Below are 26,882 nucleotides of genomic sequence, written 5' to 3'. Positions count from 1 at the left end.
TCTTAACCCACTGGGCAAATTGTAATTCTTGTAAACATACTGTACACCTTACAAAAGTTTGTTAGATTTATTGGACCCACTTTATATTAGGTGTCTTTAACTACTATGTACTTAAGCATTTGATAGAATGTACTTGTTATGTACATGCTAGTTGTTACATTGAAAGTACTTGCATTTAATACATCTGTAGTTACACTTTTAACCTTACCCCTAACCCCAACCCTTACCCTAACCCCTAATCCTAAACCTTCCCTGACCCTTACCCTAAGCCTTAATCTAAACCCTACCCCTACTCCTAAACATACCCATATCTCCAACTAAGTAGCAGCAAATGTGAATCTTATGAAAATTTTGCTGTTTGCAGATAGAATAAGAAAAAATGAAAAATGATGCCATGAACGTGCAACAGACGTCAAGGTTTTTACTGAAAATATGACTTAAATTTTGTGTTCTCACCCAAACCTATCGTATGTTAATGTAACCGGTCCTGCTCAACCCGCTCCGAGCGGGATTCGAACCGGCTTCAGCCAGCATGGGAGCTCCTCGCTAATGAGGAGGCTAAAGGTTCCGTCACTAGTGCGCCTCTTGAGGCCAGGGGAGTGATGTTTACACATACCGCACCGCTATCATGTACCAGCTGGCTCCCGTTACACTCACCCCCCTAAACATCACTCCCATCCGGGCCACGGCACCACTGTAACCGGTCCTGCTCGACCCGCTACGAGCGGGATTCGAACCGGCGTCAGCCGGCATGGGAGGCGGGCGCACTAACGAGGAGGCTAAAGGCTAAAGCCTTATCTTGTTTTTAAGGTGCACTCAGTAATTTTTTTGAATACTTCGTCTTGGACTTACACTGACACTTAGGGTTGTGGGTGCAGCATCATTCAAACGCAACAGTTTGCAGTTACCGATGCCATTTTTGTAATTCACTATTCAAAGTCGACCATGATTAGTTTTGTCAGTGAGTGATAGTGTCCAATAAGAGCGGTTAATGAGATTAAGCTAGTATTCAGCTGGTCATGTGATCCTAACATGGCGGCCTCTATGAGGGGACTCACTCCATGTAGAATCAAACAGCTTTTATGAGGTTACTGATATGACTGGTGTCTTCATCTCATGTGAGTGCTCATGATTTTAGATAAGTTTCAAAATTACAATTCATTTCTTCGGGCGTCAGATTTTTTTTTAATGAAGAAAAACTTACTGAGTGCACCTTTAAGGATGTTAAGATATTTTTACTGTAAAACAAGACAAAAAAATATTGACTAAGAGGGTGTTTTTTGCTGTGTGAAATCCCCTGAAATCTACTAGCAGCTTGAAAAACTATGATGTCTTCGCGAGCATTTCACTAAAATAAGCAAGTATCAGTTTCTCAGGATTATTTTCATATTCATTTGCACATCCCATTTTGTCATGGCCCAGGGTGACTGGATCGCTGAATTGTGTTTACCCATATTAATCCACTGAATGAATGAGAGCATTTTAACCAGTGTTCATACAGGAAGTTGGGCTTACCGGGGAACTGGTAGGTGTATCCCGGTGCAATTCCGGTGTAGCCACGACTGGCATAGGTGGCGGCTTGGAAACCTGGGTAACCTGAAAATGAGGAGAGACAGCGTCGTCTTCAGATACTTTTATAAAATAGTCTTCTTCAACAGAGCTGACATCTATAGACCTTTTAACACTGAACCGAAACCAAATTCAAAAAGGAGGCACAATGTTAATCTCAGGCCACATCCACACTAATCCGTTTTCATTTAAAAACTCAGTTAGTTTAGTTTCCTAACGTCATCGTTTTCCAAGTATGCGGTAATGGAGAGTAGTGGAGGACATTCGGTGGAGTAATTGCTGCTCTAGTGTGGATGAGAGGCATGAACTATCCCTTTATTCAAATGATAAAAGTTTTCTTTCCTGCTTTCATTCAGAAAGAAAAGTCTACAGTAATATTGAGATATTGAGACTGTTTTCACAAACACACTCTAAATGTGCAGTTCTCTTTTGTTAACAACAGGTGGCGCCAAACTCTAATAAGACTGAACAAAATCGCTACGCTGATCCTGTATTTACTCATGTTTTGGAGTTCACAGAGATTAATCACCTTCTCCAGTTTTCAACTCACCCAGCATGCCGATTCCCAGCATGAAGGCATCCATGCCGTAGGGCATCACCCTGGAGCGACCCCGTGCTGTTCCTGTTGGTGACATCACTTCCTTCGGCTGCGCCTTTTTGCATTCAACCTTCAAAGAAAGCCAGAAAAGATGATACAGAAATACTTCACGGACATGAATCACAAGTGTGTTTTACACATAATCACACACATTCACACCAGGGTCAGAAATGAACCTGCGCTCGGCACAGAAATACCACTGAAAGAAACCCTTGATATTTCAAACGTGTTAAAAGTGCCCTGATATTTAAAATATGGGGACAAAAAATGACCCTGTAGTTCCGCTGTTTTTATCAGTTATGAAACATTTAATATGCTCCAATAATCATGTTGATGAAGCCAAAATACTGTTATTCTACAAACCTGGTTTGGTCATTTTTTTTTTTTTTTTAGGTTTTTTTTTCCTTAACCGAAAGCAAAATTTCTAACACTAACTCCTACAGCTTTCAAGCTACATCCACCAAACTAAGTACAGACCTTCAGTCTGTTCCGGAATAAAGTGCTAAGTCTTTTTGAACTGATTGGACTTATGGTTTTCGCACAGCTGACAATTACAAATTGGAAAGATCCGTTAAGGATCTTGATAATGATTTGGGTCGGATTTATTGGAAAACTATGCAAGTTGCGCTCTGTGAAATTTGATCAGCCTCTGAAGTCGTCGCTGAGCGCTGCTGAGAGATGGCGAGCGGCGGCAGCAGTGTGCGTACCTTCATAGAAAACAGTTGTTTGTAATTTTAGAACGCGCCATGTCGTCCGCCAGACGCGTCTAGTGCGCGACCCCCTTTAGGCTTACATTGATAGAATTTTCAAACTGGGCAAATGGAAGGCTCGTTAATTCAAACTCCAACTATAATTTTTTTTTTAAATGTAAACAAACCCACAAAAGGCTTTTAATCTACTTAAAGTGTCTCTCTCTCTCTTCCAATCTATCTCTCTCTCTCTCTCTCTCTCTCTATATATATATATATATATATATAAATTTACATTTATGCATTTGGCAGACGCTTTTATCCAAAGCAACTTACAGTGCACTTATTACAGGGACAATCCCCCTGGAGCAACCTGGAGTTAAGTGCCTTACTCAAGGACACAATGGTGATGGCTGTGGGGATTGAACCAGCAACCTTCTGATTACCAGATATGTGCTTTAGCCCACTACGCCACCACCACTCCATATCCACATATATATACAGTATATCCATCGGTTTTTCTGACTATTTGACAGTCTGTCGGACTATCTAGCTAGCTGGCAGTTTGTTTTACTGTGATGTCTGTCTGTGATCAAGCTTTTAAAACTAGTTTAAACTTTAAGACGAGGCTTTTTCAAGCCAACATCAAAGTCTGTCTTGACAAACTTTACCCATCTAGTTTAAAATGTATTATAATAAGAGTATTAATTGTGTTCTGATATTTTGTGCATTATGTAGAGCTATGTGTATTGTACAGTTATTAGATTTTATAGGAAACAACCATAATTGTTCAGATTTCAATTAATAGATTAATTTGAAACTTTTGACATAAAGCTGCACAAAGTTACAAAATGCACATGGTGCAAGTATTGCCCTCTAAATAACAAGGGTAATTTCGGACACTGATACACAAACTGTTCTTTCAAAAGTGGGACACACTCACCATCTTGTTGTTGATCTCATGAAAGTGGATCTCGCAGACCTTTTCAACCACGTCTTCATTCTCAAAGGTCACAAAGCCGAAACCTGCAGAGCAGACAAATGCACGTCCAAGTCAACCTAGACATGCTTCAGTCAATCACAAACAGGACTTTCAAACTTAGTTTTCCTCGTAGGTATTTTTGTCTTGTTTTCCAGTAAAAATATCTAAATATCCTTAAAACAGGATACATTTACTTGTGAAGCAAATCTGCATTAGAACGCATAAGATATTACATAAGATGTTTTCAGAGAATGTAGCCTGAAATAAATGTATTTTTCTTACCCCATTGTCAAACTGTTTTTCATCTTGGTTTAAGTATAAACCTCATTAAATGTTGTTAGATTACGACTTACCCTTTTTAACTAGAAAATTTGCCAATGGGGTAAGAAAAATAAATTTATTTCATGCTATGTTCTCTGATAATTAGTTTTAAAATCTTGCAATTTTGCTTTAAAAGTACATTTATCTTGTTTTAAGGCTGTTTAGGTGTTGATTACAATATAGAACATGTTGTGTCCAATCGAATCTTGACACCACTTTTCCGTTTTACTTTGTCTGCTCTCTCTCTCTTTCTCTCTCTCTCTCTATTCACTTTTGTTGTTTACATCAGTTCATATTTTCAGCTCTTTCTCCCAGGAGACTTCGCCCTCACCTGCTGAGTGTACCTGTCCTCCTAAAGGTCATTCTTGAAAGCTCTGCCCACTCATCTGTCACTTTCTCTTAGACAAAACCACAAACACCGCCCACCTGCTTTCATTGCTCAGGAGGAAGAGGATTTCACCTCTGAACTACAAACAAGCTCACCTAAACTAAACCTCTCGTACCCTACATAATCTTTACCAATGCCTCTTAACAGAGAGCCAAGGAGAGGATTGTCTCAATTGTCTCTTCTAGACTGCAATGAGATTCAATGGAGAGCAAAAAGAGATTTTGCTGATACTTAAGTCAAACATAACTGAGAATTTTAATTTAATGTCCTGAGCTATGAAAGAGTAACGTTTGAGCAATAAAATATTCCTTTAGTAGGACCAAAGACGAGACAGGACGAGAAGTCGTAGGAAATCGTAAGAAACATCATAAATAAGATCTTTTTAATAGCTCAATTGTTTCTCCTAGGCTGCAAAGAGACTGAATGGAGTGCATTGTGTTGACCGTCCCATCTGTTTTTACATCTAAAGAATTTGAGAAACATCTGAGACAAAGTTGATCCTTAAGTGAAATATAACTGAGAATTCTGTTAAGTCTCTTGAGCTTTAAAAGAGCAACATTTGGGCAATACAATTTTTCTTTAGTAAGACAAGATGCCATAGGAAACAAATAAGATCTCTTTAATATCTTAATTGTTTCTCCTAGACAGCAATGAGATTAGATAGAGATCAAACAGAGACTTGTGGCAACAACAATCGTATTTCTTTTGTTTTTATTGCTCCAGAAGAATTTTAGGAAAAGCATCTGAGACAAAGTTGAGACTTAAATGAAATATAACTGAGAGCTGCATTAAGCCAACTAAATCTTCGTTAAGTAAAGGAAAAGAGAGGAGACGAAACAAAATGAGAAGAATCTAAGACAAAGTTCCCTCAGCTATAAAAGAGCCATATTTGAGCAATAACATTTTCCTCTAATAAAAGAAGAGACAAGAAGAGATGAGATAAGATGAGGAGACAGGAAGAAAAGAACTCGAAACAAGAAAAGAACAGAAGAGATGAGGAGAAATGAGAGAAGAGGAGGAGACAGGAAGGGAAGAGAAGAGATGAGAAGAGACAACACAAGAAGAGAAAGGAAAATCACAAATGAGATCTCTTTAATTTCTCAATAGTTTCTCCAAGACTTTTTTGAGACGAAGTTGATAAAGTCTCCTGAGTTATGAATGAGCAACCTTTGAGCAATACAATTGTCCTCTAGTAAAAGAAAAGACAAGAAGAGAGACAAGACAAAATGAGAAGGATAAGAGATAAGAAGAGAGGAAAAAAAGAGAGAAAAGACGAGAATTGAAAGAAAAATCACAAATGAGACTGCAATAAAATTGTCCTCTAGTAAAAAAAAAAAAAAAAAAGATGAAAAGAAAAGAGAAGAGACAAGATAAGAGAGAAGAGACGAGAAGATATAAGAGACAAGATAAGAAGGGAAGAGGCAAAAAGAGCAGCCTGATCTCACAGTGAATTCGGAAAGAGTAGATCGACTTTTCTTCCGTCAAAATCGGTATCCGTTGACCGAAATTTCGAAACACTGCCCCCAGTGGCCAAAACGGTAGATGTTGTAGGGCATATGGGCACGTATGAGCTCCATTTATGTCCAGAATAGGTCGCCAAAAGCTAGTAGTGAAGCAAGTTGTTTTCAGCTTTACAGGACGTTATACAATGAAGAGAAAAGCATATATTTATAGATTCTATCCCCCAACCCAAACCCAAACCTTACCTTAACCGTTAGTGGAGTAAAAAAATTATGTTAGAGGAAAAAGTGAAACCTCAGAATCATGCTCGTCATTGATTATTCAAACATGGTTACTGCAGCTGATGCAACGCGCTGCCAATCGCGCCGGGTGGAAAGGTAAACAAACTGAAACCACTGCAAACATGTCTGATAAGAATGCTGCATGTCAGCGCATCGGCATACAGTCACCGATCCTAGAGTACGGAAACAATTGGAAACATCATGCCGACTTTGATCATGTTGAAAAGAGACAAGAAGAGACTCGATGAGAAGATATAAGATGAAAAGAGAAAAGAAAACTAGACGAGAAAAAATGAGAAGAGAGAAGACAGGAAGAGATGAGATGAGATGAGAAGAGACAAGACAAGGCAAGATGAGAAAGCAAAATCACAAATGAGATCTCTTTAACAGTTCCAGTTTCTCCAAGACTTTTCTGAGATAAAGTTGATAAGAGTCTCCTGAGTTAAGAAAGAGCACCATCTGAGCAATACAACTGTCCACTAGTAAAAGAAGAGATAAGAAGGAATGAGATGAGGTGAAAAGAAAAGAGACGAGAAGAGAAAGAAACACAACAAATCAGATCTCTTTAATTTCTCAATAGTTTCTCCATGACTCCTCTGAGGCAATGTTGACACTTTTTAGTCTCCTGAGTTAAGAAAGAGCAACCTTTGAGCAATAAAATTTGCCTCTGGTAAGAGAAGAGAAGATCTTCTAACAGCGGTTCCTCAATGACTGTAAGAGCATGTAGACACTTGACTGTTGTTTTATAATTAAATGACTCAAAGAGGCTTTGAATGAGAGTGTGCATTTGCGTGTGCGTGCCCAAATGGCGCCTTACCTCTGTGCCTGTTGGTGGTTTTGTCAAACATTAGCATGGCGTCATCAACCTGCAGACAAAACACACACACACAAAAGAGAGGGATGAGACACTTGAAGCCATTACACAGCATGAGGCTCCATTGTGAAGCTCCAGAGAAACAGAGAGGGGTAGCAGATGGAGAGGCCGAGCAGGGAGGGGGAACGGAGAGAGAGAGAGAGAGAGAGAGAGAGAGAGAGAGAGAGATGGACAGAGAAAGAGAAGAAAAAGAATATGGATGGGAGGGAGAGAAAAGGGTGAGACAAAAGAGGTGAAACTGACGGCTGCAAACAGGAGGGAAAACACTGAAAAATTAAGGTTCTTTTGCAGAGCATTAACCTCTTCTTATCAAGAACCATTTTTGGGTTTTGGAGTTGCCATATAGTTCTTTGGAGATTGAAAAATGTCTTGATGTTACATTATAGGTTCTTCACATCGTAATATTGGTTTATGGGTTCTTTAAAGCAGTGCTTCTCAACTGGTTTTGTTTCAGGACCCAGATTTCAATTGAATTTCAGTGGTTTTATAAGAATGAAGATATGCAATGCAACCTATCCATGTTAGCATCGGTCTAATCTGGCTAGTTTCCACCAACTAACGATGAATCAGAGTTTGATTTGACACATAACTGTTATGACAAACGTTGTGGGAAGCATTATTTCCTCCATTTTCTTCCTGAAGAGCTGACAGGCCTAATCACTTTGCTATCCTTCTTAACTATGCATGATTATATGTTTATTCAATTTGTATACATTTGCATATTAGCATTGTTTTCACTTCTGTCTGCGACCCTATCGGAACAGACCAATTTTTGGGTCGCGACCCGCCAGTTTAAAGCAGCACAATGACTCTTTTAAAGATACAACCCACAGAAAGTTTTCTAAAGATCTAGAAAGATAAAAGTTCCTTGTAGAACTTCTAAGTTTCTCATATGAGAACTTATCCTTCTCATATTTTTAAGATTTAAGGTTACTGTTGATGGTGATCAAATGGTTTGTAGAGGAAACATAAGTACATCAGGACAAATGACAGTGGAGTGAGATTGTTCCGCGAAAACGAAGATGTAAACATAACCCTCGTTCCTTTCATTAAACATCAATGTTCATCGGCCGCATCATACCCGAATAGCCTGACTCCTGATATCTCTCATTCTGTGCACTCCCTCCTTGGGGGGGGTCTTTTCAAAAACTCTCTGTCCTGTTCCCCCTTTCTCTTCAAACCCTCTCCAAAGTTTACTATTCCCATGGAGACTGTGACAAGAATTTCAATTAGAAGCATTGACCCCCCTTTCACTTCCCTCGCTTTTCATGAATAGAACGGAGAGGGAGAGAGAGAGGGAGACAAGAAGTTGGACAATAGCTGTTACGAGTGGCAGTGAAAAAATCAATTTTGAGAATAGAGTGAGAAATAAATTTTCAGTGATGGACAGGATAAGACAGGTGCAAAAGAAAGAGCCCCAAAATATAATAATCATGAAGAAAAGAGTGAAGTGAAGAGAAAAAATGCAGGGGAAATTTGTCTTGTCGAACTTTTTTTTTTGGTAACTATCTGCTAACATTATCATGAACTAACAATGAACAATAAATTATTTACAGCATTTATTAATCTTGTTTAATGTACATTTATCAAAACCCTATTGTTCATTGTTTGTTCATATTTTAATATGATAAAGCATTAACTAATGTTAATGTATACAACTTTTAAAGTAACCAAAGTTAACCAGGAGTCATAAATGCTGTATTTTCATTGTTAGTTCATGTTCACTAATTACGCTAACAAATTTTAACATATACAACCTTACTGTAAAGAGTTACCTTATTTAACTCTTTCATTCGATTGGTGCTCACATTCTACAAAGGACCACATTTTACCCACATACAGCCACAAATGTATTTATTGAAGTGATATAACACATGAAAGCACAGTAATGTAACTATGTAACCCATATATTACATAGGTACAGCCCTGAACTTCTCTTCTCTGTATATTTGGTTTTTATTAATATTCGTTGTGTTGTATGCATTTTATTTTCTTATTCTTTTCATTCATTTTATTTTTACTGTTTGTTTTATTCTAAGCATGTTAAAGCACATTTATGTTTTCTGTAAAGCACTTTGTAAACACAGTTTTAAAAGGTGTCTTATATATAAAGCCTTACTTAGAACTGTGTAAATGCTGTACTATAAATCACTATATTCAAACGTGAAGTGTGTAATTTTGCCATAAGCATCACCAAACTATAATAATGTCTGTTTTCAAAAGTATTTCTCAAACAACCCCAAAGCCGCTGTTCAGAAAACAGGTAGATGTCTGGTTTGTCTAAAATCCAGAGGTTGACATCACAGGCCTGAATTCGCTCATGGATATTATCTCGCTGTATTCATAACACAACTACACCATTTGTTTGAACTCCACACAGTCTGTAACACGAGCATCATGAAGCGGCTCCAAACTTTCTCTTTTCTAAAGTCCTCATTCAATGACGAAACTGCTGACGGCTTTCTCCTCACGATTATCATGTCATTTGTGTCTGTGTGAGAGTTACTAATGGCAGAACGGCACCAGTCGAAGCCCTCGAGGGTCACGTGGCACGCTGTATTTATGTGACCGTGTGGCACTTTTGGGTGCCACCTGGTTGAATGACCATGGGAAAGGTCAAACACTCTTAGTGTGGATGGGCCACTGTCAAGCTCACACTTACACTCTGACATTTAACTAAAACCCTCTCTTGCCCCCCTCCTATTGAAACCTGCACGTATCCTGCCCTTCACTGAGTGAATCCCACACACACACACACAAACACACACACTCCTCCTCATCTTGCAAATCCAGTGACACCGCAAAGTCAAGAGAAGACAGCTGCGTTAGCTGCGTTAGCATTATGTCCACTGAAAAGTGACCAATGTGATGTTTGTAAGGTAGAAAACTTGTTCTACTCAGCCGTTAGTTGATAGTTAACAGAATTAGGAATGCAGCAGTACCAAAACCCAAAATATTAGCTGATACTAATTGTTTTTATGGCAGAAAACTGAAACGATAGATGATATTATAATTCTTAAAAAAAAAAAAAAAACATATTTTTTTCTTTTTGGTGGGTGGGGGGTGGGGTGGGGCGGTGGTTCACAATTATAAAACAATTAAATTACAGGGGGAAAAAATGTAAAAAAGACGTTTAAATGTTTAAAATGCTTAACTGTGTATAAGTATAGTATAAAATGAGTTCAATTAATGCCAAGGCAAATAAAGTTAAATATTTCCATTCATCAAAATGTATTATTTAAACTTATGAATTTGTTTACTAAGTTATTAAAGTTAATTATCCTCATTCAAGTTCACATTTATTCCGAATTCATATTATGTACATTATTTAAAGATTATTTTATTCAGTTTGATGGAAATTTGTGATAGAGTTGAAATGCGTAATTCATAAAAATAGACTGAAAAAAATAAAAAAATAAATAAAAATAAAAATATATATATATATATATTTTCTTTTTATTTTTTTCAGTCTATTTTTAAGATTATATATACAGTATTTTTTGTTTGGCATGTAGTGACCAATAGAATGTGTACAATTTACGCATTTCATTTTCATAAAATTCCATCAAACTGAATGAGTAACCTTTAACAAAAAAAAAGTTACATTTGTATTCATTTAATTATGTCAAAAATTGCACAATTCAATTTGCTGGAATTGTCTTATTAAATTGAAATGCGTAAATCTTTAAAATAGGCTAAAATCATTTTTGAGTGTATGCATCCTCTTGATACGTATTTTTATTTTGTAAAAAAAAAAAAAAAAACGTTTGATCGAAACCAATATGATCATGATTTATTTTTCAAATGTTTAAGAACTGCATGACAAAACAAATAAAGAAAACAGATTATACTGGTGAGAATCTTAAAAATATGAAATCCAGAGAAAACTGACTATAAAACTGCCCCAATACAACTGAAAATACTTCAAGTCAAACTGAGATTAGAACACAGCTCTAAGAGTCAAATGAAAACAGAAATGTTAGGGAACTTGTCTGGAGACGCATTTGTTTACTCGATTAAGTGTAAACACACAGAATAAATGTATTTAGTCTATCATTTCTCATCAAATTTCGCTCATGGATGTAACTCCAAGTGTTGCATTTTGTGTTTTATTAAACAAGACGATTGGTTAGGTACGATCTCCCATCACGTCAAACTCAGTTCACTGGTACCACTTCCAACTTTTAATTTTTCAATCGGGCCTGCGGACAAAAGGTCCAGTGAAGCTCGGTAATCGACGCGAATCTCATTTGTGAATGGAGAGACTAACTTTTCCAGTCTGTCCGTTCCACTGCCTCTCTCTCTCTTTCTCTCAGTGTTTCATTATGTCCATTGTTGTGGGGCGGGGCTCTTGGACTGCAATGTACTTTGCTTTTGTGAAGCTGATCATATTCCAACCATTAGGACGGTGGTGAACAGATCAGGACAATACAGGCACAGAAGTTTACCAAAAAGGCCCTGATGTACACCACCGTGCGAACACATACATCAGCGTGTGTGTAGTATAGTTTTTTATTAAGGATTTGGACTTTGATTAAAAAGGAGTGAGTAGGAAATGCAAAGCAAAACATTTTCCGTAAATTCGTTCACGCATTTATAGTGAGTTCAACTGCAATCAACTGAACAAACCTCTAACCCTAAGCATTGGCCTGAACTTGTATTGGTGCCTAACTCATCGTAATGCACATGTATGGTATTTCAAAAAATTTGGAGATCGGACTTACGATTTTCATCAGATTGATCATAAAACAGACATAAAAAACCGATTACATACACTGAAAGACGGACCCAGAATATCATATAGACTTGGGGGTGGGCTCTTTGACTTGGGCTAGTGAGCACGCACCTAGTAACCACCCAGAACACCCTAGCAACCACCAGAATACCCGAGCAGCCACACAGCTGCATGTACTGTATGAATAAAGTAAACAACCTCAATTTTGATTTCATGTTGCCTTTAAAGTTTCCTGAATGCAAGTATTTTCCAGTTGGCCAACAGGTGCACAAGGTGTTGGCACTCACCAATACACATTTGTGCCTGTGTTAGTAAATGTGTGTGTGTGCGATCACAACACCACTAAATCTACACATGCATTTACATATTTAAAAAAGAACCCACATGCAGCTGATGTCACATTGAGATGTGTGTGGACACAATAGGCCCAGTAGGTCACCGTGGAAACAAGCTTGAGAGGGTGGGGGGGCAGCAGCTGTTGCATCAGATTAGTTAAGATTCTGAAACCCTCCCCCTTCACTAACACCACCTTCACATCCCTCTCTCTCTCTCTCTCTCGATCCACTGCGATAATATCACTCAATATGAGGGTGATCAACCAATTAGAGACAGTTTTGACTACCTCAAAGTTTGTAAAAAAGAAACTTCTAGAAACTGTTTATTCAATCTTAAAGAGTACATAATGTCCGTTAGTTTGATATCATCTAGTGCACTCCTAAAAGTTGACAAAACTAACTTCGCAAATTAACGGATTTAAAAATCACACTCTTTCTCCTTTAGGAAAACAGAGCCGAAACGTTCTATTTCAAGAGGACATTATTCAACACAGGATAATAAATTGTGCACGTCAAGACAATTAATGGGTTAACACCTAGCATTGCCCTAGCAACTACTCAGAACAGCTTAGCAACCAGCTAACAACACCCTAGCAATGCCCTAGAAACCATTCAGATCACCTTAGCAATGGATTAGCAAGTACTGGCAAAGTTGTCAGGCCAATTTCAATATTATTTGCACAGGCAAACACCACTCACATTTTCTAAAGAAAGTATAACAATCTAGTATTATAATCAGCTATTATAATCCACCCTTTAAAACAAATGTATTTTTTGGTTTGTTTAGATTAAAATTCCCCAACTGAGGGACGGGAATCAAAAAGAATTTAACGATTCCAGTTTCGATTCCTCTCAACGATTCTGGTTCCATAACGGTTCCATTAATAATTTTGGTAAAACTTTACAATAAGGTTCCATTTGTTACCATTAGTTAACAACATTAGTGAACACAAACTAACAATGAATTATACTTTTACAGCATTTATTAATCTTAGTTAATGTTAATTTCAACATATACTAATACACTGTTAAAATAAAAAAGTTGTATTTGTTAACATTAGTTAAAGCACTATGAACTTACATGAACTAACAGTGAAATTTTTTATTTTTATTAACTAACATTAAGAAAAGATTAACAAATGCTGTAAAAAAAAATAATATATATATATATTGTAAATGGTTTGTATATGATACCTAATGCATTTACCAATGTTAACGAATGGAACCTTGTTGTAAAGTGTTATCTTAATTCTTTTAGTACTTAAGAAATATTTTGTAATAGGAAATGCAATTCTTATTGGATTTACTGCCTTCAGAAGCCTGTTACCAAATGATGAGATGCAGATTTGAACAGAACAGATATTTAAAGATAGTTCATGCATTCATACATTTTTATAAAATACTAATTACAAAAAACCTCTTTGCTTGTTACTGTATCTTTAACTTCAATGTCATGTCAACAGCTGTACAGTAATTACTCTGATTTAAGTCTTATACATATAACACAGCGGTTCACTTTGATTTGAACGCGACAAAATTAATGCGGTTCATTAAATGTATGATTCACTAAGAAAAACTGTCTTTTTAATGACTATGGCTACGTTCACACAGATCTGATTTTTTAGACGATGTCACTCAAATCCGTTTAGTTTTTTGTAGTCTGAACAGGACAAAAACACATTAAATCAGATTTTTACAAGCCTCATCCAAACCACATTCGTAGGTGGTTTTCACGATGAGAAAATATACTGCGCTCTGAATGGCATAATTAATGCCTTCACAGGGCACTTCAAATTTAATACAATAATGATGGCCACACAGTAGGATCGTTACAAACAGAATTTTCAATAAAAATGACTTCAAAATTGAGTTCAGCCAGTTTTATTACACATTCCCGCCCTACAAAACGCTCACAGTGGAAGGTAAACAGGGCATCGAGATCATCACTTCTGAATGAAACACACACATGTCATTTATATGTTACAGGGCAGGCAAAGCACTGCAAACCTCTTATAATAGTACAGACACCGGCTTAACTTACCCAACGAGATGCGCTAAGGTGCAGTAACCCATACTGGTTGCGAGAAACCACAACGCAATGAAGTATTGAATGTCACGCGAATATGGGACGCTTGAGCATTTTGAGCATTTCATCACAGGACGCGGGGTCCTCATCTCACCATCCAAACTTTTTATGCTTTAATACGGGACACAAAGCCTCCAATACGGGATGTTTCCCTCTCTGCTAAAATACAGGACCCCAAGATAAAAGGCATCCCATATGGGACGTCATAATTTCAGCCAAAATACAGGACGTCTCCACTAAAACGGGCAGCAACAACACTAGCAGTAGCTAAGATTACATATGCCACCTCTCCCATTTTTAAGCCATTGTCTGTGAAGAATGTTCATATTTGGATACTGCCCCCATGAAAAGCATATTCAATGGTAAAACATCCATCGCTAAAATCTCATGCATGGTGAATATACGCAAGTTTGCTGCATTACCATGACAACTAATGTGGACGTGACAGCAAAAGCGACTGTAGTTTGAACAGAAAAAAATCTGATCTGGCCACATATAACTTGCAGTTTGAACAGTCACTCTAAAAAAATCGGATTTGAGGAAAGTAGCACTGTGTGACTAGAGCTTTAGATTGAAAAGAACTGGCTCATATGAGTTATTCATTCATGAATTAGACTACACTGGTCATGCTGTAGATTCAAATGAACCAGTTCAGAAGAGTCATCCGTTTGGGAATCGGACTACACTGGTAGCGCTGTATGTTTCACGCTGTAGATTTAAAAGAACCGGCTCATATGAGTCATTCATTCATGAATCAGACTACACTGGTCACACTGTAGATTCAAATGAATCGATTCATGAGAGTCATTCGTTCTGGAATCTGACTGCACTGGTAGAACTGTGCATTCCACGCTGTTGATTAAAATGAACTGGCTCAGAAGAGTCATTCGTTCGGGAATCGGACTACACTAGTAGCGCTGTATGTTTGCACTGTAGATTTAAAAGAACCGGCTCATACAAGTTATTTGTTCATGAATCAGACTACACTGGTCACACTGTAGATTCAAATGAACCTGTTCAGAAGAGTCATCCGTTCGTGAACCAGACTACACTGGTAGCGCTGTGCGTTTCGCACTATAGATTCAAAAGAACTGGCTCATAACCGCCATTAATTCACGAATCAGACTAAACTGGTCACGCTGTTGTTTCAAATGAACTGACTCAGAAGAGTCATTTGTTTGGGAATCGGACTACACTGGTCGCGCTCTATGTTTTACGCTTTAGATTCAAAGAACCGACTCATGAGGGTCATTCGTTTTTTGAAATCTGACTACTCTAGTAGCACTATGCGTTTCGCGCTGTAGATTCAAAAGAACCAGCTCATAAGAGTCATTAATTCACAAATCAGACTACACTGGTCACACTGTAGATTCAAATGAACCGGCTCATAAGAGTCATTCATTCGGGAATCGGACTATACTGGTCACACTCTAAATACAAATGAAATGGTTCAGATGAGTCATTTGTTCAGAATCAGACTACTCTGGTAGCGCTGTATGTTTCGCACTGTAGATTTAAAAGAATCGGCTCATAAAAGTAATTTCTTCGGAAATCGGACTGATGTAGATTTAAAAGAACCAGCTCAGGTTACGCTGTATGTCAGACTACTGTAGAATAAAAAGAATCCGCTCATGACTCAGACTACAATGGTAGCATTGTGTGTTTCACGCTGTAGATTTTAAAGAACCAGCTCATTCGAGTCATTCGTTTGGGAATCAGACTACAGTGGTCACGCTGTAGATTCATAAGAATCAGCTCCTAAGAATCATTAGTTCAGAATCAGGCTACACTGATCCAAATGAATCATTCTAAATAAGAACCGGTTCTCTGTTCCCAACCCTATGAATCACTCATAAATGTATAAGAGTAAACAGTCCTGACCAGTTGTTTTTACTTGTTCTAAAAGTTTGATTAGTTTACAAAAATGTCATAGGACGCCCACTTTTCAAGCCACTCAAACTCCAACTTCCCTTTGAAGTGTATTCTCTCCTTGTCTCTCTCTCTTCTCCTGCCCTTGGCCCACAGAGGGCACACCACCTCTATCACTTGCCCCCTGTCTCTGCGCATACACTGTACTCTTTCTTTGCACTGCAGTCCAGTATTCAAGTTCGGTGTGCCACTCGCACATTAAAGAAATAGTAACTATAACCAAGAAACCAATTCTTCACCAGACAGAATATGACACTAACAAATGAAACAAGTGGAGACACAGAGAGCATAAAAGAGATCTCATGCATTCTTGGGTATTAAAACCCACAAGTAGCATTAAACAGTGGCCCATTTGGACACTTAAGCCACACTTAAAAATGTTTCAATGTCTTTGTATTATAAAACAAACTGTTAGCAAATGACACTTGGTTTGATGCTTTGTTACTTCATGAAATTCATATATTTTTAAAAGTGACTTTAGACAAACTACAACATTCACAACTCAAAACTTCCTCCAAATGGCTCATTATGAAATCATTATGATGTCACAACCATGAGCTCATTAACATATTTAGAAACTTGGCCTGCTTTGACGATCAAAATGTGAACTACTTCGGTGCGTGAACGTAAGCCAATCATAACAGAGGTCATTAATACACTGAAGTCTTAAAAGGTGCAGTATCCTGTTTATTGTCTAAGGGCCAAAGAGAGTGGAAAATTATGATGTTTTTGATATAAGAAACTTTGACATTATGAGTGGACGTCAAGGAGAGAAATAGCATGCTCAAGAATTGGCCTGTTGGCCCGTTTAACTTACCTTTCCAAACTGGTCGAAATACTGCTTCACATCTTCAATGGTGGTGTTGACAGAGAGTCCTCCAACAAAGATCTTCTTTGTTCTTGTCACCAACTGACAGCACAAGAGGAAAGACAATGGATTAGACAATGAGATAATTAATCAATGCTTAAGGAGTGGAGCTACAGGACATGGTAAAACTAGGGTACTATTTCATTTTAATTACTTTCAGAACAGTGCAAAAGTTCAGGGTTCCCACACTTTTAGACAAATTCAACTCTATGACTCTTCCAGTAGGGATGGGACAATATGGTTATCTCATGAGGTTCATGATTCGATATAATTGCAATTCGACACAGTAACACTTAAATTAGAGGTAGACCGATATATCGGTTTTACAGATTAATCGGTGCAGATAGTTGCTTTTTGCAATTATCGGTAATCGGCAAATTTTTTACTGACAGTTGCCGATATACAGTATATAGTATATATAATTTGATAAATAGCCTACTTAGCTATGGAGCATTGTAACAGAGCCAAGTCTCAGTCATTTCAAGTGTGTGTGTGTTTTGGGCTTGTTTATAGTCCCGCTTTATGAACTAAATATTATTTTTTTTTATTATTATTACTGGGATTTTGGTTAAACAATAACTGCCTCTTGGATTTTATTCATTTTGAACTTGTGTAGCCTCTATGTCTGTGCCCTTTATACAATAAATTGTATACTGTATATAATAATGAGCTGACAATGTTTAAAAAAAATGTGTACAATTTACAAATAATAACATAAAGTTTACATTCATTTGTATAACAAGCGCTAAAATAGTACTGTCACTTTAACAGTTCAATGTGCATCTCGCACAGGTGTTCCGGTTTATTAACAAGAGAGAAGGCTCTCGGTTTATCACATTTGTGCTATGTGTGATTAAGATTAAAATTAATACTTCTTTTTACTTTTTATCTAACTGTAAAGGATATTAAAAGACACATTATTCAATGAAAGTGGAGTGTGTGGATCTCATCTTTTTATGGATACACATTACACTGAAAAAATATTCTGTTTTAATTTCAGGCACTTTTCTTTTTTCTTCTCTCTCTCCCCTTTTTCTCCCCAATTTGGTATGCCCAATTACCAATGCACTCTAAGTCCTCGTGGTGGCATAGTGACTCGCCTCAATCCAGGTGGCGGAGGACGAATCTCAGTTGCCTCCACATCTTATCACGTGGCTTGTTGAGCGCGTTACCGCGGAGACATAGCGCTTGTGAAGGCTTCACGCCATCCACCGCGGCATCCATGCACAACTCGCCACGTGCCTCACTGAGAGCGAGAACCACAATATAGCGACCAAGAGGAGGTTAACCCAACGTGACTCTACCCTCCCTAGCAACCAGGCCAATTTGGTTGCTTAGGAGACCTGGCTGGAGTCACTCAGCACGCCCTGGATTCGAACTCACGAATCCAAGGGTGGTAGTCAGCATCTTTACTCGCTGAGCTTCCCAGGCCCCCAATTTCAGGCACTTTTCAACAAAATACTGTGATTTTCCAGGTATTCCAGTACTTAAAATTCTAAAAGCTAAATTCAAGCACTTTAAGCACTTCAAGGACCTCGAACAATTGCATGAACAGGAAAAAATATCAGAAAACATTTGAGAAATATCAAGTTTCGCCTCGATTTGGTTCTTTATTTTTTTGGATCACGATTTATATCAAAATTCAATATTTCACCCAATCCCTATTTTCCAGTCATTCATAATTACTGGTTAATTATTTATCAATTTAAAAACACACATATGACATCACAGCACCTGTGATGTTCACCTGATCGAAGACATGGCACTCACCTTAGGCTGAGCTCGACGAGGGAAGGCCACTTTTGGGTCAATCTGAGACACCGAAAGAGAGAGAGATTTGTTTATCATGTGAATAACACTTCTTTGAATCCTAAGAAAGGGAATAACATGCATGAGAAATATTTCCTGAGAGGATGACCAGTTGACAGCCGTCAGTCAGAGTCTCCCAAACGTTTATGGATACTGACAATTTATGGAAGCAATTATTCAGACATTGAATAGAAATTTGAGCCAAATAATATATGTAAAGTCAAGTATTTTGCTCTGGCTAAATAGATTACATGTAATGTTTTTTCCAAAAATATGCACCATGAATAAGCTTTTGAAACCTCTTCTTTGTTTAATGCTATAGTATATTTCGAGGGTGTTGTGATTTACTTAGTATTTCAGAAAGCACTGCTACAATGTCTTTGTCAGACTCTAATTCACAAAAAACAAAAGTCTTGCAAGCACAAATTGGTCAAAAGTTAAAGCTATCATAACGGACAAATCCTCTCAAATATTTCAGGAGGAATTATGTGGAATTTCCTGTGTGAAATCATCTGACCACTTTAAGTTATGTGAGAAATAACAGATTGGGGAAACTGAAGAAAACAAAATCCATCAAGAAACTTTATTTAACATTTATGCATATTTGATCTGTCTTCTGTTTTAATTATACAATATTGTTTATAAATATTATGTCCATGTACTTCAACCTTTTCATGAGTAGGGTCTAAAAGCAGTGCCCCCTGGAGTGAGTTATTTTTGCACGTGACACTGCACAGCCGGTAGAGCTCAGCAGAGTGTAGAGGAGAATGTTTTTATTTATTTTATTTTAATTTTTGATTTCTTGTCATAACAAAAAAACAAATACTGTATATAATGTAGTAAACATGTGAACAAATGGGTTATGTCTGCTGTACTGTATTTGTGTGACAAGTGCTAATGTAAACAGACTTGGCTGCATGCATCGGATAATCACACTCGATCAGCATGTTTTCACTGTGAGTGTACGACTTTTAAACTGTTATTGTGGTGCCTTTGTGATAGTTTGGCTGTCTGTTTCAGAAAACAAATGTATTATATGCCTGAAAAGACTATTTGAGTTGCAGTTTGTGTGAATGGAAACTGCATAATGCACCTAATAAGTAGACGTGGCTGCGTGCATGGGAAGATCGCGTTTAGATATGATGGCTGTGCATATACAAGCTGTGAACTATTATCATGGTACTTTGGTGACAATTAGGCTGTTTGTTACATAAAATAAACATATTATGTGCTCGTTTGTTTGACGAATGACAACCGCTACTATGTAAACAAATGGCAGCACACATGGTAGGAATGCGTTGATGTATTGCCTGTGCGTATAAGAGCTGTAAACTTTTTATCGTGGTACTTTGGTGACAAGTTGGATGTATGTATATCAATTCAAGTTATTCTGTGGTTTAAAAGACTGTATGAGTAACTGATTGAGCAAATATAAATTACAGATGCTTGACTAGAGCAGCCTGTGTCAGTGTGAAAGCCGATTTCAGTCTGACAGCTTGTAACGTAACTGGCTATTGCAGAAACACATATGTGTGACGCTACTCTGCGGGGCCTAGTTATTAACCGTATGAAAGGGTTCAACTTTAAATCTCGTTTTTAAAAATAGCAACTGTAATTATGATTAGATATTAATGATTGTAATAATAAAAAAAAAATGTTTGTTTACCTAATTCTTTGAAAAAGTTAAGAAAAGTTTTCCCACAAATTTTTCTCCTCTTAACCACTTTCTACACTGGACACATCGACACGAACGTTCTAAATAATTTTTTGTGTCATTGGCAGTAGTAGCACCAGTGCGTGGAGTGCAAAATAGAACAGGACCCCTGTTTACTGTTGACTGGACACGGCGCAACAGACGCTTCCATTGCAGATGGCGTCATTGAATAAAATGGTGTTCTATTGCTTTTCACGTGATGCACCGCTAGCATCAGGTGTAGACAGGGTGTTAGAATTCAGCCATATTTAACTTCCACATTCAACATTTTTTAACAATCAGCAACAAATATCAGCAACTACACTGTAAATTGAACACTAGAGGTAGACCGATATTTTGGTTTTACCGAATAATCATATGGATAGTTGGGGGGGTGGACTATCAGTTATCGGCAAAAATCAATGCCGATAGTTGCCAATAGTTTTTCTTTTTTTATTCCTCCATGTTCCTCTGTGGCCAGCGCTAGAGGAGTCTACAGTTAGAACGGCTTGATTCTACAGTATAACAAATACGCACACTAATCTGCATCTTGGATTTTATTAATTTTGGACTCTTGTATCCTCTATGACTGTGCACGTCACAGTAAGGAAAGAAATGTTGTTTTCTTTTTTTACATTCTATAAATCAATTTTTAAAACTATTGGCAATTAATCAGTTATCGACCTTTTCCACCACCGTAGTTATCGGTATCGGCAAAACCTACTATCGGTCGACCTCTGTTTAATACCAACATGAGCACTACTAATCCCACTTAACAAGTCTATCTTCATCCTAATTCTAGAAACCATTTCTAGCCACCCCATGCCATGCTGTTATGCACATCCAGTAATCTAAATAACCTTCTACACCAACTAAATACACTCGTACAAGTAGCATACAGTAGCGTTCCATTGCAGCGTTCTATTAGAGCGGTCCAGCCAAACTCTACTCTATACTGTTGATCTTGCCAGTGTCAACATTTTTAGTACTATGATTTCAGTTCAAAGTCACAATACTACCCTAATAGTCACCTTATGATGCCAAACCTCGGCCAAACCTGTACACGACAAATATTGAACAGACACAAAATAAGAGTAGGTCAGAATGAAAGATATGTGAAATTTATTCATGCGAATCCCTCCAGAGACACTTTCCCATGCAACATCAGCACATCACTGGCTACTTTTAACCTTATTTCAAACGATTCCATAAAGCTTTTGGGGCCTTTAACACAGAACACGTTTTTGTGTTTCGTCTAGCTGTTTATGAATTGTTTATCTATGTAAAAGTGTGCTAGACAGACATTGTTGACCGCTGTGCCGCTTTTCGTAGTTTTTCAGTGTCTCGCACAGGAGTGCCATGTTTATATTTGCCGTGTCAGGTTAAAAGAACTTGATCTTTTAAAAACACAGCTTAAGACACCTGCATTCCGTTTCATTCAGCGTGCATTTAGGGTTTTTTAAACCCAAGAACGCGGCCGGTCTGAAAGGCCCTTTAGTTCTTATTTAGACGTCTTCAAAGATTGTGGCTTTTTATGGATTTTGCTGTATTTTATAATGAGAAAACCTCAGCTTTCAATGTGAGTATTACATTAATGTTACTGTAAATGTACCTTCTTGTTACATTTTATTTATCACACTTGTAGTATTGTGTACGCTAGCTTGCTCAATATTGCCTTAAAGCCAAAATCAACTTTTTTCTTTATACAGTTTTCCGCATATTGCTATGCCTAATTCCATTATCAGTGTACTCAACTGTGCACAAACATAACGGCACACGAAAAAACAAAGTGTACTCTAGCCTTAAAGGGCAAAGTGTACTTTGCACAGACCACATGGCTTAAATTTCTTCACCAGCACAGTATGTGTGAACTGTTCGTGTGCTACCCAGTTTTTCTAGACTCGCGGAAAGATTAAGAGTATCACAAAACAGCTGTGCATCAAACGCATCTCTATGGGCTCATAGTCAAAAAAAGAATACTTCGGCAGGTCGAGCGCTCAACTGTGCACGAAACTGATTGGCAAAACAGAGTATACCCAGGCTTTTTGTATGTACTGTAACTATGTTACATTTGTGCATGCCTAATAAACAACTATGAAACTAACTAGATTTTTACATTTTCTGAAGAATCTGTGAGTTGTGTTTTCCTGTGTAAAACACTCCACCACAATGCTAGGGTGTTGTGGATGGTTGCCAGGGTGTTGCTATGCAGACTAACTGCAAGCAGAGGTTAAATTGGGCCGGAACGGCACTCTGGCACCTTCGATTAAAAAAAAAAATGCTTGTTTGTCAATCCATGTATGTAAATAAAGTCTACGTGATCTGTCCAGCCGGCTCCCGCTTCCTCCTTGATAGGGAAGGCAGTGAGATCTGCCACAGCTTCGTTCTAGTCAGTTGCGGACGCTGGTAGAGGCAGCATATTCGAGAGCAGCATGTGACCTCGTACCCCCGCATATCTAGATGTGCGATCTCGGATTCAAAGAAAATCGCATAGTATGGAATCAGCTGCTCACCCTTTTCTTAGATACACTGAAATGCAGTCGCGATTTTGCTTTGTTTTGATGAAAAGCTGTATACAGGAAGGTGATTTGAATCCGGAATCACTCGCATCCAAAGCAACATCAACATAGATCAAAAGGCCACTCAACCAACACTGTTAAAGGTTTCGCTGTTATTTGTACATTTATGTATGTACTCCATTTTTGTTCATTCAGCATTTATTTGTTATTGTGTGTGTGTGGTTTTTTTTTTTCCTTTGGAAATTCACTAGTGAAAATGATTTTTTTCATCTCAGGTGTTTTCATCTGATTTTTATAAAATGAATAAAATATATTTGATATCATTCTTAATCAAGTTTTTTGTCATCTAATGTAAAAAAATAAATTAAAAATAAATAAATAAACCAAATATTCTATGCAATTATGTATTTTCACAATTAAGCTGAATAATGATATACCTAAGTAATGACAGACAAATCATATAACAAAATCACATTCAAATGAATTAATATGAAAGAAAAAAAACTTGTAGCAATACCGTACAGGCCTATTAATAAATCCATATTTGGACAAATATAACGTTTTTATTCAAACTTTATTATTTCAAAATATATATATTACATTTTTTGTTTGTGAGGGGGAACATCACCTGCGATTTTAGGGTTCCCCCACCTCCGAAATCCCATTTTAACCCTTTACAGCAAGCAGTGTTGGGGAGTAACGGAATACATGTAACGGGATTACGTATTTAAAATACAAAATATAAGTAACTGTATTCCACTACAGTTACAGTTTAAATCATTGATAATTAGAATACAGTTACATTCAAAAAGTATTTTGATTACTGAAGAGATTACTTTGCATTTTATTGTCATTTGTTTCATTTAATATTTAGTCCTTTCAGATGGAAAACATTTATACATATAAATACATATATGATGCGATCCAAAGTGCATTTGAACAGCGGTGAAACACTTTCTTATGATGTGTTACATTCATACGAGCAGACAGAGAAGTAAGTTTGAAGTAAGTTTGGAGCAGAAGAAATAGAAATAAACCTTGTATAAATTGTCAGCTTTACGCTAAGATAAAATGCTATTTCTAGCCATTTTACATGCACATGTTACCAGACACGATCATATTTTATTATCAAGAAAATTCACGTTGGATCATAATTTCTTTTTTTCTAGTAAGACCTTTGATATTAGGGCAAAAATCATATTCTTGATAATTTTTGTATTGTTTTCCTGTAAAAATATCTAAAAATCCTTAAAACAAGATCAATTTGATTTATCTTGTTTCAGAAACAACACTGCATAAGATATTTCAGTTTTTCAGAGAATGTATTTTTAACATGTGTATTTTGTCTTACTGTACTGGCAGAGTTTTTATAGTCAAAACAAGTGAAAAAATCTACCAGTGCTGAAGAAGTAATCCAAAGTATTTAGATTACATTACTGACCTTGAGTAATCTAACGGAATACATTACAAATTACATTTTACAGCATGTATTCTGTAATCTGTAGTGGAATACATTTCAAAAGTAACCCTCCCAACCCTGACAGCAAGCATGTTAATAGTAATAGTGATGCTTGCTTACTATCTAATGTAATTCATGCAGTTTTGTAATTTAAAATAACTGACTATACTGCTGTTTTGCTTCTTGTGGATTCTATGTCCTTTATCTGAAGATAACCAAGGCTTACAAAACGACGTGTAGTGGCGCACGAGAAAACACTGCTGCAGTTTTTGTTATCACAGAGTAAGGACAAAATGATAGTAACACACAAGTGTGTGGTGTTGAAGGCTACTCCTTTTACAGGTTACTGGAACAGATCTGTTTCCAAACATTCAGAGAAACAATCGTCTTTTCAGGCCTGAGGGCCGGCAGAGCCGATTCCACAATCCAATCTGCCCTCAGAGCGAAGAGGGAGGACATACGGAGAGAACACGGAGAGAAGGAACAAGGGGAGAGATGGAGAGAGGCAGAAAGGGGGCGAGGGCAAATTAATGAGTACGAAAGAGTGAATAAAAAAAAGTGAATGAAAACGAGAGAGAAACAGAGAGTAAGAGAAAGAGAGCAATTCATCTGTGTCTGTGTGTGTGTGTGTGTGTGTGTGTGTGGGGAGGGGGGGTTTGGGTGTTTACGAGGACTTTTTTTTAGGTTACAAACTGGTAATTACAAGGGTATTACGCTATAAATGTGGTTTATGAGGACATTTCTAGTGTCCCCATAATTTAAATCGATAAAAAAAAAACAAAAAAAACATACTAAATGATGTTTTATTGAAAATGTAAAAATGCAGGAAGTTTTTTGTGAGGGTTAGGTTTAGGGGTAGGGTTAGGGGATCGAATCTATAGTTCATACAGTATAAAAATCATTATGTCTATGGAGAGTCCTCATAATGATAGCAACCAACATGTTTGTGTCTGTGTGTGTGTGTGTGTGTGTGTGTGTGTGTGTGTGTGTGTGTGTGTGTGTGTGTGTGTGTGTGTGTGTGTGTCAGCAAGAAGCCTCCTCTGCTTTCATTAATTATGAGGACAAAGATGTACCCCAAACAGATGGGACGGAGAGAGGTCCATCCCCTCACGGGACACTCACACACACACAGCTCGCCTTTCATGCCACACAATGATCAACAAATCAAACCAAACTACACAACTATACTTCTTGTAGAATCTTAAAGAAATATTTCACCCACAAATAAAAACAATCTATCACCATTTATTCACTCTTATGTTGTAAGGATGCAATTATCAGACTTAAGATTTTTAACTAGCAGGTGATAAAATGGATGAAAAAAATCCAATAGGCTTACATTGAAGGAGGGACCTGAGCTAGGGTTGCACGTTTATGATGAAAATCATAATTGCAGTTTATTTCCTTTGATAATGTAATTGCGATTATTCATTTCGATTAATAGAATTTACATTAAAATACTTACTTTGTGTGGGGCAGTTGCATGCCATATTTTTTATTTAGGCTATGCATCAAAACAACTTGAGAACTATGTTCCTAAATTGATTTAATATTTTAATTACATGAAAACCAAATTTGGAATAAATTGTATACAGTATAGTGAGCATTACTGATATGCCTTTAGACTAATTTAAACACGTCAGATTTGCCTTTTCATTCATGCACACAACGGCCCAAAAAATATGTTGTAAATAGAAAATTTCGACCCAATGGGAGTACACCTTTCTGGAACGCTGTAATTTAAACTTTTCACGATTAAATAATTGCGATAGCTGTTATTGTAATCTCGATTATTTTCTGATTAATTGTGCAGCCCTAACCCGAGCCATTAGAGATCAAAATATCAGAGACTTGGGTGTGGGCCAATAAGCAACCTCCTAGCACCCTTGAAAAACACCCCATGAACCCCCTAGTAACCATCCAGACAAGTACACTTTTGCAACCATATAACAATGCCCTGGCAATGCCCTAGCATCATGGTGGCGACTTTTACATTGGCAAGCACCACTCACATTTTCCCCAGAACTCTTTTTCTATTTTGCAACCAACAGTGTGCAAAGTGTGCAAAAAAAACTTAATCAAATAAGATCCTGTTTGAATAATATATATAATCTGGATGCACAGTACTGTATATTGGTGATCATATTGTCTCAGACAATGTTAGTATGGGACTGAGTCATCAAGGTCACTGTGCATGAGTGAACAATGGCAAAGCAATTAGCTAACGATGCTCGTTAATGAGGCTCAACAACCCTACACCATGACCAAGATGGAACAAAGGTGAGA

At 37.4% G+C, this 26,882-nt stretch overlaps 1 protein-coding gene across 1 annotated transcript in view; it reads right to left on the bottom strand.

Moving 5' to 3' along the window:
- The window catches only part of LOC127440038 (RNA-binding protein Musashi homolog 1), a 53,853-nt gene that overhangs the window by 9,685 nt on the left and 17,286 nt on the right, over positions 1 to 26,882 (bottom strand). Inside the window, exons 5-10 of the mRNA XM_051696414.1 lie at positions 18,887 to 18,928; positions 17,066 to 17,158; positions 7,107 to 7,155; positions 3,800 to 3,882; positions 2,120 to 2,237; positions 1,516 to 1,596 (exon numbers count right to left, since the gene is read on the bottom strand). Coding sequence (XP_051552374.1) covers positions 1,516 to 1,596; positions 2,120 to 2,237; positions 3,800 to 3,882; positions 7,107 to 7,155; positions 17,066 to 17,158; positions 18,887 to 18,928 — 466 coding nt within the window. The remainder of the gene's footprint in view (positions 1 to 1,515; positions 1,597 to 2,119; positions 2,238 to 3,799; positions 3,883 to 7,106; positions 7,156 to 17,065; positions 17,159 to 18,886; positions 18,929 to 26,882) is intronic.

This window comes from Myxocyprinus asiaticus, chromosome 4, assembly GCF_019703515.2.
Source record: "Myxocyprinus asiaticus isolate MX2 ecotype Aquarium Trade chromosome 4, UBuf_Myxa_2, whole genome shotgun sequence".
NCBI classification, from domain to species: Eukaryota; Metazoa; Chordata; class Actinopteri; order Cypriniformes; family Catostomidae; genus Myxocyprinus; species Myxocyprinus asiaticus.
The sequence above is the reverse complement of the archived record's forward strand: the minus strand, read 5'-3'. Positions and strand labels throughout refer to the sequence as shown.